At 38.6% G+C, this 12,385-nt stretch overlaps 1 protein-coding gene across 1 annotated transcript in view; it reads right to left on the reverse strand.

Moving 5' to 3' along the window:
• TDO2 (tryptophan 2,3-dioxygenase) overlaps positions 1-8,654 on the reverse strand; it is a 40,970-nt gene extending 32,316 nt beyond the window's left edge. The window contains 2 exon segments of the mRNA XM_088827855.1: positions 7,271-7,319; positions 8,648-8,654. Of these exon segments, the coding sequence (XP_088683981.1) occupies positions 7,271-7,319; positions 8,648-8,654 (56 nt within the window).
• Between the last annotated feature and the right edge of the window lie 3,731 nt (positions 8,655-12,385).

The following is a 12,385-nucleotide window of genomic DNA, read 5'->3' on the forward strand; positions in this document are numbered from 1 at the left end:
AATAGAAATCAAGATGAATGAGTTTTAAAAAGGAGTGAACAGTGGTCACTAAAACATGGCTTTAGAAAGCCTGAGGTGGAGCACTAAAAATTCCAGACAAAGATCTGGTACTCCAAACATATAGGACTGTCAGGAAAGCATTTTCATGACTGGGAGTGGAAGCACTTATGAGTGTTGAGGAAGCTGCTGGGAAATTTGAGTCAGAATGAGGCACGTGGGATCTTCGTTGCAGCCTGCAGGCTTAATTACCCTGTGGTGTGTGGCATCTTAGTTCCCTGACCAGGGATCGAACCCATGTCCCCTGCATTGGAAGGCAGGTTCTTAACCACTGGACCACCAGGGAAGGCCTACTACAATTTCTTTATCTATTTATCTGTCAGTGGACATCTAGGTTGCTTCCATGTCCTGGCTATTACAAATAGTGCTACAGTAAACATTGGGGTATGTGTTGAATCCTAAATTCTTGAACACAGTTATAATTACCTGGGACTTATGATACGGTCCCAGGTAATTAAACAATGAAAACCCATAAAAACATATTTATTTTTCCTATTTTAATGTCGGCCTTTCCTATGGCTCAGTGGTAATGAATCCTCTTGCAGTGCAGAAGAGGTGGGTTCCATCCCTGAGTTGGGCACATCCCCTGAAGTAGGAAATGGCAACCCATTCAAGTGTTCTTCCCTGGGAAATCCCGTGGACAGAGGAGCCTGGTGGGCTATGGTCCATGGGATAGCAAAGAATTAGACACAGCTGAGCTCTTAAGCGGGCTTCCCTGGTGGCTCAGAGGTTAAAGCGTCTGCCTCCAATGCGGGAGACCCGGGTTCGATCCCTGGGTCGGGAAGATCCCCTGGAGAAGGAAATGGTAACCCACTCCAGTATTCTTGCCTGGAGAATCCCATGGACGGAGAAGCCTGGTAGGCTACCGTCCACGGGGTCGCAAAGAGTCGGACACGACTGAGCGACTGAACGGAACGGATTGACTGTGAGGATTCCCTGGTGGCTCAGAAGGTAAAGAATCTCCCTGCAATGTGAGAGACCTGGAAACAATCCCTGGGTCAGGAAGATACCCTGAAGAAGGAAATGGCAACCCACTCCAGTGTTCTTGCTTGGAAAACCCCATGGATGGAAGAGCCTAGCAGGCTACAGTCCATGGGATCGCAAAGAGTCAGACATGACTGAGCCACTTCACTTTCTATTGACTATGAAAACTGATAAACATCTTTTACTATTGTGATTATGTAACTATTACTCACTTAATACCATTGTATCATGAAAAATAATAGAATTCTATATCACCAAAACTACCATTTAAAAGAAAAACATGCAATCACTTTTAAAATCCAGATGCATATCAGAGTTATCTTGAAATTTTTTGAAAAATATAAATACTCAGGTATTGCTTTTTTCCTCCAGAGCTCCAGATATTTTTCTAATGAGCAGCCATGTTTAAAAACAACTGAAATATTTTAAAATCTTTTACTTTTATCTAGTTTTTTTCACTTTTTCTATTTCATATTCAGTCCTTCTATTTCATTTAGTTTATTTTTTCCAATTTCTCCCATCTCTTTTTTTATGTTATTTCTCAAGCCTTTATCAAGCATAATAGAAAAGTTTTTGCATACATATCTGTGAATAATATGTATAATATATATATTTTAGAAAACATGAATTTTCATCTAACTAAAAAATTTATGACATTTTGATTCCACTTTGAGCTAGTATGAGTAGAATGCTAGCTTTCTAATTTAAAGTAATAGATATGCAACAAGCAACAAAGGTTTACTGTACAGCATGGTGAACTATAGTCAATATCTTGTGATTGACTATTGAACTATAGTCATACTTTGTAATAACTATAGTGGAAAATAATTTCAAAAATGATATATGTGTATATGTATAACTGGATCACACAAAAAAGAATTCTACTTTTTGAAATTTAGCAACGTTTTTTTTTTTCCAGTTTTTGTAAATGTCCTGTGGAAATCTAATAACAACCTATGAGATATAAAATTTTAAATATATTTATGTAGGATATAAGATTAATATAAATATAAACTATTTAAATTATTAACAGTATCATTCAAGACACTCCTATTCTTATTTTTTCTGCAGTTGATAAAATATTCTCAGGGAAATGTTAATATGTCTCACTATAATTATATTTTTTTCCTTATATTTCTTCTGATTTTTGCTTTGTATACCTTTGTTTCTTCACTGTTAGATGTCTAATGGTTTATGAGGTCTATATTCTTTGTTTATTATACCTTTAATCTTTAAAAATATTCATCTTTGATACATTTTTAAAATAAATAAATTAATTTTTTTAAAAAGATACATGTACCATTATGTTCATAGCAGCACTATTCACAATAGCCAAAATATGGAAACAACTTAAATGTCCATCAACAGATGAATGGATAAAGAAGATGAGGTATAAATATATCATACAGTGGAATATTACTTAGCCATAAGAAGGGATGAAATAATGTCACATGCAGCAACATCTAAAGAGTATACTAATTGAAGTAAGTCATATAGAGAAAGACAAATATGATATCTCATATATGGAACCTAAAATGTAACACGAACTTATCTACAAAACAGAAATAGATTCACACACAGATGTGTGGTTGCAATGGTGAGGAGGGTTGGAGGAGGATAAATTGGAAGTTTTAGATTAGTGGATGTAAGCTATTATATATATGGACTTCCCTGGTGGCTTAGAGGTTAAAGTGTCTGCCTCCAATGCGGGAGACCCAGGTTTGATCCCTGGGTCGGGAAGATCCCCTGGAGAAGGAAATGGTAACCCACTCCAGTATTCTTGCCTGGAGAATCCCATGGACAGAGAAGCCTGGTAGGCTACAGTCCACGGGGTCGCAAAGAGTCGGACACAACTGAGCGATTTCACTTCAAACAGCAAGATGTTACTCTATAGCACAGGTAACTATGTTCAATATTCTGTGATGAACCATAATGAAAAAGAAAAAATACATTATTTATGTTGAAAAAATAATGGCATCTTTAAACTTTTTGCTAAATTCAAATTATCATACAGCCTTGAGTGTAGTGGTTCATTTTAAAGCTTTCAGTCACCTCAAGCTTAAAAGGCTATTGCAAAAAGCCATGGGCCCTGCAAACCGTGGCTGCTCCCCCAGCCAAGGGTAGATTTCAGGTCACAGAAGGAAAAGAACCATGGCTGTCTCCTCAGTTATAAGATTAATTTAGCACATGGATAGAGATTCCTCAGCAGTCCTGAGAAAACACTGATAAATAGAGAACACCTGTGGTTAGCCACCTACTTTGGTGTTTTGTCTGTCCTGGTGAAGTCTGATTTAGTTCGTGTACAAAGAATGCTCAGGATTGTTGTAGAAGGCTAGAAAAGCATGTTCCTTGACACTTTGAGGGTACCTGGCTATTTCTGAAAATCAAACTGACAAAGATTAAGAGAAGAAAACTACACAAATGTTACAGAATTTATGCATGTACACAGGAGCCTTCATAAGGGAGTGAAGACCTGGAAGGAATCATTTATAGTTCTTGGACCAAGAAATATAAATTTGTGAAGAATTAACAAGACAAAGGGGTCTGGTGTAGTAAAGAGTGAAGAAGTAACTCAGGATATAAGGGATAAGGGTAAAAGGTTTGTTTGCAGAGTCCTCAGCTGAACTTATCTGGGCTGATAAGGGTCTGACTCCAGCAAAAAGGTGAAATTCCTGCTTTAGGCAGAAAGTGGGGAGCTTTTCCTGCATTTACTGCTTCTTAACTGCCTTCAACTCAACATAATTTTTATGTCAAAGAAGCATATTTAGGGGTGACACAGCCTGGGGTTTCCTTCTTTATTAAATAGTAACTGTGGCTCTCCTTTGTGTGCATTATCTAACGTGGTATTATACCCACACACACAAACACACACAGAGCAATGTTATTCAATTATTTTTTTTTAATCTCATGTTTACTTCAGGAGAGAGATTATATAAAATTAAAGGAACTCCAGGAAAAAATAGGCCTTTGATTTTTTCTTTATTCCTACAAAAATGTACACGTTGTGAAACAATATCAATACAAAACAGCAGCAACTCAAAAATGAAGGTTACCAGGGCTCCACTTCCCAGAAAGAACCAATCTTTAACTTGAGTCAAATATTCCCATATCTAGAAAAATAATTATTTTTAATATTATAAATTTAGTCAAATCTGTTATTTTTTGGGGCTCCAAAATCACTGCAGATGCTGATTGCAGCCATGAAATTAAAAGACGCTTACTCCTTGGAAGGAAAGTTATGACCAACTTTGACAGTATATTAAAAAGCAGAGACATTACTTTGCCAACAAAGGTCCATCTAGTCAAGGCTATGGTTCTTCCCGTGGTCATGTATGGATGTGAGAGTTGGACTGTGAAGAAAGCTGATCGCCAAAGAATTGATGCTTTTGAACTGTGGTGTTGGAGAAGACTCTTGAGACTCCCTTGTACTGCAAGGAGATCCAACCAGTCCATTCTAAAGGAGATCAATCCTGGGTATTCATTGGAAGGACTGATGCTAAAGCTGAAACTCCAATACTTTGGCCACCTCATGCGATGAGTTGACTCACTGGAAAAGACTCTGATGCTGGGAAAGGTTGGGGGCGGGAGGAGAAGGGGACGACAGAGAATGAGATGGCTGGGTGGCATCACCGACTCTGTGGACATGAGTTTGAGTGAACTCTGGGAGTTAGTGATGGATAGGGAGGCCTGGCGTGCTGTGATTCATGGGGTCGCAGAGAGTCGGACACAACTGAGCTACTGAAGTGAACTGAACTGAACTGTTTACCTCTGTTGAAAAATGCAAATATGTGTGTATTTGACTACTTTTATTATGAAATTTTTCAACCCCAGCAAAAACAAGCTCATCTCTTAAGAGCTGTAAGCAAACCAGTGTCTCTTGATTAACTGGTTCATTTCACTGTCCTGAAAATCTCCCCAAAGTTACTTCTCCCCAAAGAAGCCCTCTCCAATATGCCTGCTTCTTCTCTCTGCATCTCTTTCACCATGACCAGGGATAGAAATACTACTCACTTTTTAAATTTTTATTTTTATCTTATATTGTGGTATATATAATGTTTTGTTACAATGTTTTGTTAGTTTCAGGTATATAGCAAACTGAGTTATATATATATATATATCAGTTCAGTTCAGTCACTCAGTCGTGTATGACTCTTTGTGATCCCAAGAATTGCAGCACGCCAGGCTTTCCTGTTCATTACCAGCTACCAGCTCCTGGAGCTTGCTCAAACTCATGTCCATCCAGTCAGTGATGACATCCAACCATCTCATCCTCTGTTGTCCCCTTCTCCTCTTGCCTTCAGTCTTTCCCAGCATCAGGGTCTTTTCCAATGAATCATTTCTTTGCATTAGGTGGCCAAAGTATTGGAGTTTCAGCTTTAGCATCTGTCTTTCCAATGAACACCCAGGACTGATCTCCTTTAGAATGGACTGGTTGGATCTCCTTGCAGTCCAAGGGACTCTCAAGAGTCTTCTCCGACACCAGAGTTGAAAAGCATCAATTCTTTGGTGCTCAGCTTTCTTTATGGTCCAACTCTCACATCCATACATGACTACTGAGAAAACCATAGCTTTGACTATATGGACTTTTATAGGTAAAGTAATATCTCTGGCTTTTTAATATGCTGTCTAGGTTTGTCATAGTTTTTCTTCCAAGGTGCAAGGGTGTTTTAATTTCATGGTTGAAGTCACCATCTGCAGTGATTTTGGAGCCCAAACAAAGTCTGTCACTGTTTCCATTGTTTCCCCATATATTTGCCATAAAGTGATGGGACCAGAAGCCATGATCTTGGTTTTTTGAATGTTGAGTTTTAAGCCAACTTTTTCCATTCTCCTCTTTCACTTTTATCAAAAAGCTCTTTAGTTCCTCAATATCCTGTGATGAACCGTAATGGTCTCTGGGGCCTGGTAAGCACAAGGTTTGTTTTAGCCCTCCTAGTGTCTCTGGCAGGTATGGGCTTTGATTCTAAATGTGATTTCACCCCTCCTACCATCTTGTTGGGTCTTCTCCTTTGCCTTTGGACATGGGGTCTCTTTTTTTGGTAGAATCCAACTTTCTCCTGTTGATGGTTATTCAGTGGTTAGTTGCAAGTTTGGAATTCTCACAGGAGAAGATGAGCAAATGTCCTTCCATTCTGCCACCTTCTTTGAGGTCTTACAGGTCACTCCTTATAAAGAGTCAAGGACTCGAGGAGAATGGAATCTGATGAAAGAAGGGCAAGGGAAAAGCCAGAATACACACACACACACACACACACACACACACACACACGCACATATTCTTTTTCAGAGTCTTTTACAGCCTATAACCTGTAATATAGGCTATTACAGAATGCTGAGTAGAGTCCCCTGTTCTATGAGTAGGTCTCCTTGTTCTTTATCTATTTCTTATATATATTAATGTGTACAAATGTCCATATAGTCGAAACTATGGTTTTCCAGTTGTCATGTATGGTTGAGAGAGTTGGACCATAAATAAAGCTGAGCACTGAAGAATTGATGCTTTCAAATTGTGGTGCTGGACAAGACTCTTGAGAGTCCCTTGGACTGTAAGGAGATCAAACCAGTCAATCCGAAGGAAAACCAACCCTGAATATTCATTGGAAGGACTAATGCTGAAGCTGAAGCTCCAATACTTTGACCACCTGATGAGAAGAGCTGACTCATTGGAAAAGACCGTGATGCTAGAAAAAGTTGAAGGCAAAAGGAGACAGGGGCAGCAGAGGATGAGCTGGCTAGATAACATCACCAATTCAATGAAATTTGAGCAAATTCCAGGAGATGGTGGAGGACAGAGGAGCCTGATGTGCTGCAGTCCACGGGGTCTCAAAGAGTTGGACATGACTCAGTGACTGAACAACAACACAGTGTGTTCATGTTAATCCCAATCTCCTAAATTACTCCCCAACACCTTTCCTAACAATATGTTTGTTTTCTATGTCTGTGTGTCTATTTCTGTTTTGTAAGATGCTCATTTGTATCATCTTTTTAGATTCCATATATAAGTGAAATCATGTTGTATTTCCTTTCTCTTTCTTACTTCACTCAGTAGCCCCATCCATGTTGCTGCAAGTGGCATTATTTCTTTTTTACAGCTGTCTACTCACTTCTTATTTTTGTTTTCAGACTATTCTTCTTTGTTTCTCTCTGAAAACTACATCACTCCTCACTGTTGATATGAAGGACAGAGTCCTGCACAGTCCTTTCATGTTTACCCAGGGATTCTACCTACCTGCAGGTTGGCTTTCCCTTCAGAGGTTGTCCTTTGTATATTCTTGAAACTTTCAGTGCATGTAGACTACCCTATGCGCAGCCTGTCCAATCTGTCCTCTGGTCTCTCCGTCTCCTCTAAGGATCTTGAACTTCCTTTTCTCTCAGCCAGTCACCCCCGGAGTCACCGCTTGCTCTTGCACCACCCACACAGTAGCCATCAGATACATGTGGCCATTGACCACTTGAAGTGTTCTTGGTCCAAACAGAGATGTGAGTATAAAATATACACAAGATTTTGAAGATCAATCACTAAAAGAAGAGTGGGAAAATGTCTCTTTAATAATTATGTTGATAACAAGTCCAAATAATATATTAGTTATTTTGTTGCATGAGATACATAATTAAAACCAATTTCATCAGTTTCTCCTTTTTAAAGTCTATAAGAAAATTTTAAAAGCTATACTTGTCTTTTATTCTTGTGTCATTCTACTGAATTCACTTTAAAATCATCACCATGAGCCTCAGCTGGGTTCTTCACATTATTTTCATCTTCTCTCTTCCCCAGCCTTAGATCAGAGTTAACATAGAAGGTACAGATGCAATACAGAGTCAGGTTTATTCTTTCCTGTTACACATTGACTGCCCCAGCATCATCTACATCATCTCCCCAGACTGAGGACCCTTGATCTCTCCTGCATGTTTTACCTCTTTTTCTTCTCTAGTACAGTTCCTTATCTAACTCATCACATAATTTACTTACTGATTATGTTTACTGTCATCTCCTGCTAAACTAGCACCTCCACAAAATCAGGCATCTCTGTTTTGTGCACAGATGCCTCTTACAGAGCTGGGAGCAGCATCTGAACCATAGCAGGTGTCCAGACTTTGTTGAATGAAGACAACTATCCCCACAGATTTAACTAAACCCAAGTATGATGTAAAAATATTTCTCATTGTACTTGACTTATTATAAGCCTTACAGATTTTGGGCTTTTGCTGTGACATAGTTTTCATGAAGCATTTCTCAATATCTTCAATATCTTTCTTGGCATTCATCTGGATTGTCACATTTGTTTGCTATAGAGTTGCGAAGAGTTTCATCTCACATACAAACTTACTGTTCACTTCTGAAAACTAGGCTTTATCATGAGGCTTAGTTGCCAAATAATCTCACAACTTTTTTACAAATTCAGTTAAAAATCCGCCAGATTTCTCTTCATTGTGTGTATAAGTTTGCTGTTGTTGCTGCTGTTTAGTGGCTAAGTCATGTCCAACTCTTTTGTGATGCCATGGACTGTAGCCTGCCAGGCTCCTCCGTCCATAGGATTTTCCAGGTAAGAATAGTGGAGTGGGTTGCCATTTCTTTCTCCAGGGGATCTTCCTGACCCAAGGATACCCGACATCTCTGCCACAGGCAGGCAGATCTTTACCACTGAGCTGCCAGGGAAACCCACGAGTTTTTTAGAACAGCTAAAATAATTTACCACAAATATGGTAGCTTAAAAGAACAGAAATTTATTCTCACTCAGTTCTCCCAGAATCCTAATTTAAGGTGCTGCCAGGATCAGGCTCCCAGCAAACTCCAGGGAAGATTCCTTCCTGCCTCCTCCAGCTGCTGGGGGCTCCCAAAGATCCTCGATTGAAGCACAGCATCCCTCCAGTCACTGCCTCTGTCTCCCATGGCTTCCTCTCTGTGTCCAAAATACTGATGATTTCATCTTGAGATCCTTAATCGATCACATCTAGGAAGACTCTGTTTCTAAATAAAGTCATATTGAAGCTTCCAGTGGACACAAATTTTTTTTTAACTTACCCCCCTCTAGTGTGTGACATTCACATGAGAAAAATTAAATCATTCCTATTACTCCTGACTATCTATGCCTGTTGAATGTTCAGTTTTAAAAATTCACCCATCTTTGAGTTTGTTTTGCCTTCTTTCTTGAAGATACTCTAAGCACACAGCTTATAACCTTCTTTAGAATAGTTCCCAAATGTTTGAAAATTGTGAGGAATCACTATTTTTCCTCTAAGTAGTTGGAAGGCAGGTAAATTTCTCCCAAATATGCCATTGCACAAAGAAATAAGAGATCAGAGTTGAGAAGAGAAACAGGAACATAAAATTCCCAGTAAAATGTTTGGATAAGTTGACCCTATCCAAGTAACCTTGACCACAGCATCACGAACTGTATGAACACATAGTTTCACAACCTCCTGAGCCTGCAGGTTAAGCATTAGTAGAGTCCTTCCCCTACTTTGGCCAATAACGGGAACATGTTCAATGCCGTGAGGAAAATCCAGAGGTGTTTAAACAGAGACCGTTTCCCTTGTGGCATGGCAGGCGCTGAGTGACAAACAAACCTCCCACAAACTGGACCAATGGCAGGCTGTGGCAGAGCTGGAGTCCCCAGAGCCTTCCATTTTCAGAAGGTTGAACATACCAGCTGGGGGTGGGCTTTTTCAACGTACAAATAATTAGGATACCATCAAGGAACATTTAATACATGTTTATTAATGATGGTATTACAGATATGTGACATTTTCTTGTCTATCTTATGTGTAGAAAACAGTAGCTTCCTATATTTACAAATTGAAGGATGGGCATTTTATTCAATCAGAGCATGAAAATGAAATTCAGAATTGTTTGGATAACAAGGTCAACATCTTATTGTCAAGAGATAAACAGAGAGTCTTTGATTCAATTTTGTGTTGGGCCAACAGGCTTTGTTTCTAGTAGATCTAGAAACAAAGATAAATAGATTTGTTTATCTTTATTTGATGTAAAATAAAGACAGAAAAGGAAATTGAGTTACTTAAAAAGAACACCCAAAAGTTAGCATGTCTACATGTTATCTTACCATTCTTTTGTTCCGTTCCGTTCAGTCGCTCAGTCGTGTCCGACTCTTTGCGACCCCGTGGACTGTAGCCTACCAGGCTTCTCCGTCCATGGGATTCTCCAGGCAAGAATACTGGAGTGGGTTACCGTTTCCTTCTCCAGGGGATCTTCCCGACCCAGGGATCGAACCCGGGTCTCCCACATTGGAGGCAGACGCTTTAACCTCTGAGCCACCAGGGAAGCCCATTCTTTTGTTAGCCACCCAAATAACTGAGTGCTAAAATATTTATGAACCCTATCTCTTTCCTAAAGCTAAGTATTTTGGTGCTTTAAATTAATTGATCTGAGTAGAAAACATCACAAGTTTTTATTCTCAGATTAACACTTTTTTGTCTAAAGTGTTTTTTAATTTCTAATTTTTAATAGATACTTACGGAGGATGAAACAGTAGTAAATACAGCAAACATATTTCAATTAGTCCTTCCAGAACCAGTAACCACAGAAATAAGTTTTAATGTATACAACAATTCAAAACTAATTTTAAAAAAATAAGGGAAATCAGAAGATAAAGCTTTTCTTTATAGAAGAATAGTGACAAAAAATATAGCAAGAATAAAGAAAGAGAATATCATTCTATAAACACCATGGCTATAATTAATTCAGATGAGATTCATTGATTTATGCTAAAATCAGTGGGTAAACAGTTGCGAACAAGAGTTTAACTTCCTTCGGGTTACTTATTAATTACAAAGGGAGAAGGTGCATTTACAAAGAAGGAATATGACTGGCGTCCCTTAACCAGGCGATCAAGCTTCCCGTCATCAGTGATGCAAGGGACTGAGTCACATGCTCCTTGATCTGATGCTTTGTGAGGAACACCAATCCCCAAATGGTTCTCCAGGGAACTTAAGTACCTGAGCTGAGCTTAATTATGAAGAAGAAACTGTACAGCCCTGACTTGAGAGACATTCTGCAAAACATCTGGAATGAATTCCTCAAAACAGCAATATAATGAGAAGACAAAAAAGTAAACAAATGGCTAGGGAACTGTTCTGGATTAAAAGTGAATGAATAAAAATGATAAGGAAATAAATCCCATGATCCTTGAAGGGATTTTGGATTAGGAAATAAAATATTATAAAATTCGACTGGGGAAAAATTTGGAAATGTTCAGTATAGAGTGAGTATTAAATTATACTGCTGCATCAAAATTAAGTTTCCTGAGTGTGATTTTTACATCATATTTACACAGCAGGATGTCCTTTTTCTTAAGCAGTAAGAGGATGGATTTTATTCCTTTATTTAACAAGGAGGATAAAGCAAATGTGAGATAATGTTAAATATGAATGGATTATGGTAGAGTATATAGGTACTCATTGCAGTTTATGCAACATTAAGTTTGTACTTTTCAAAATAAAAGTACAAAATTAATGACAATAATTTTCTTGTATCATGATAGAATGTGCATAACGCAAAAAGTACAAGGCTAGGACAGACTTTGTATTCATTCAACATACTTGTTGACTATCTCTTACTAACCAGTTATTTTTCTACCCAGTTGGGTAAACAACAGCAAAAAAAAAACAAAGAACCCTGCTATCATGGAATTTACTTTCCTTCTCCTCTTGTCTGGGTGAGGGTGGAGGTAGCAATGAGGCTTGGATTTGGTGGTAACATAAGTTTCCTTTCTGTGACAAATGCTATCATTTTAAATCTGTGAATTTATTTGCTTTGAATAGATATGATACAGTAGCTAGTTTCTTTTATTTAGTGTTTTATAAAAAAACAATATACTGTAACAAATACAAAAACACTAACCCACAATGCTTACACACAGGGCACAGAAGAAAATAGCAACTCTGTTTTTGTGTTAATACAACCCCAAAGCAAAATAGAATTATTTATTGCTGTTGTTAAGTTAGTCAAGTCTAATTCTTTGTGACCCCATGCGCTGCTGCATGCCAGATTTCCCTGTACTTCAGCATCTCCCTGAGATTGCTCAAACTTATGTCCATTGAGTTGGTGATGTCATCCAACCATCTCATTCTCTGTGACCCCCTCCTCCTCCTGCCCTCAACCTTTCCCAGCACCAGGGTCTTTTCCAATGAGTCAGTTCTTTCCATCAGGTGGCCAAAGTACTGGAGCTTCAGCTTAAGCATCAGTCCTTCCAATCAATATACAGGGTTCATTTTCTTTAGGATTGACTGGTTTGATCTCCTTGCAGTCCAAGGGACTCTCAAGAGTCTTCGAACACCACAGTTTGAAAGCATAAGTTCTTCGGTGTTCAGTCTTCTTTATGGT

Source organism: Moschus berezovskii, chromosome 19 (genome assembly GCF_049115385.1).
Source record: "Moschus berezovskii isolate FMDL1 chromosome 19, NW_MosBer_1.0, whole genome shotgun sequence".
Lineage (NCBI taxonomy): Eukaryota > Metazoa > Chordata > Mammalia > Artiodactyla > Moschidae > Moschus > Moschus berezovskii.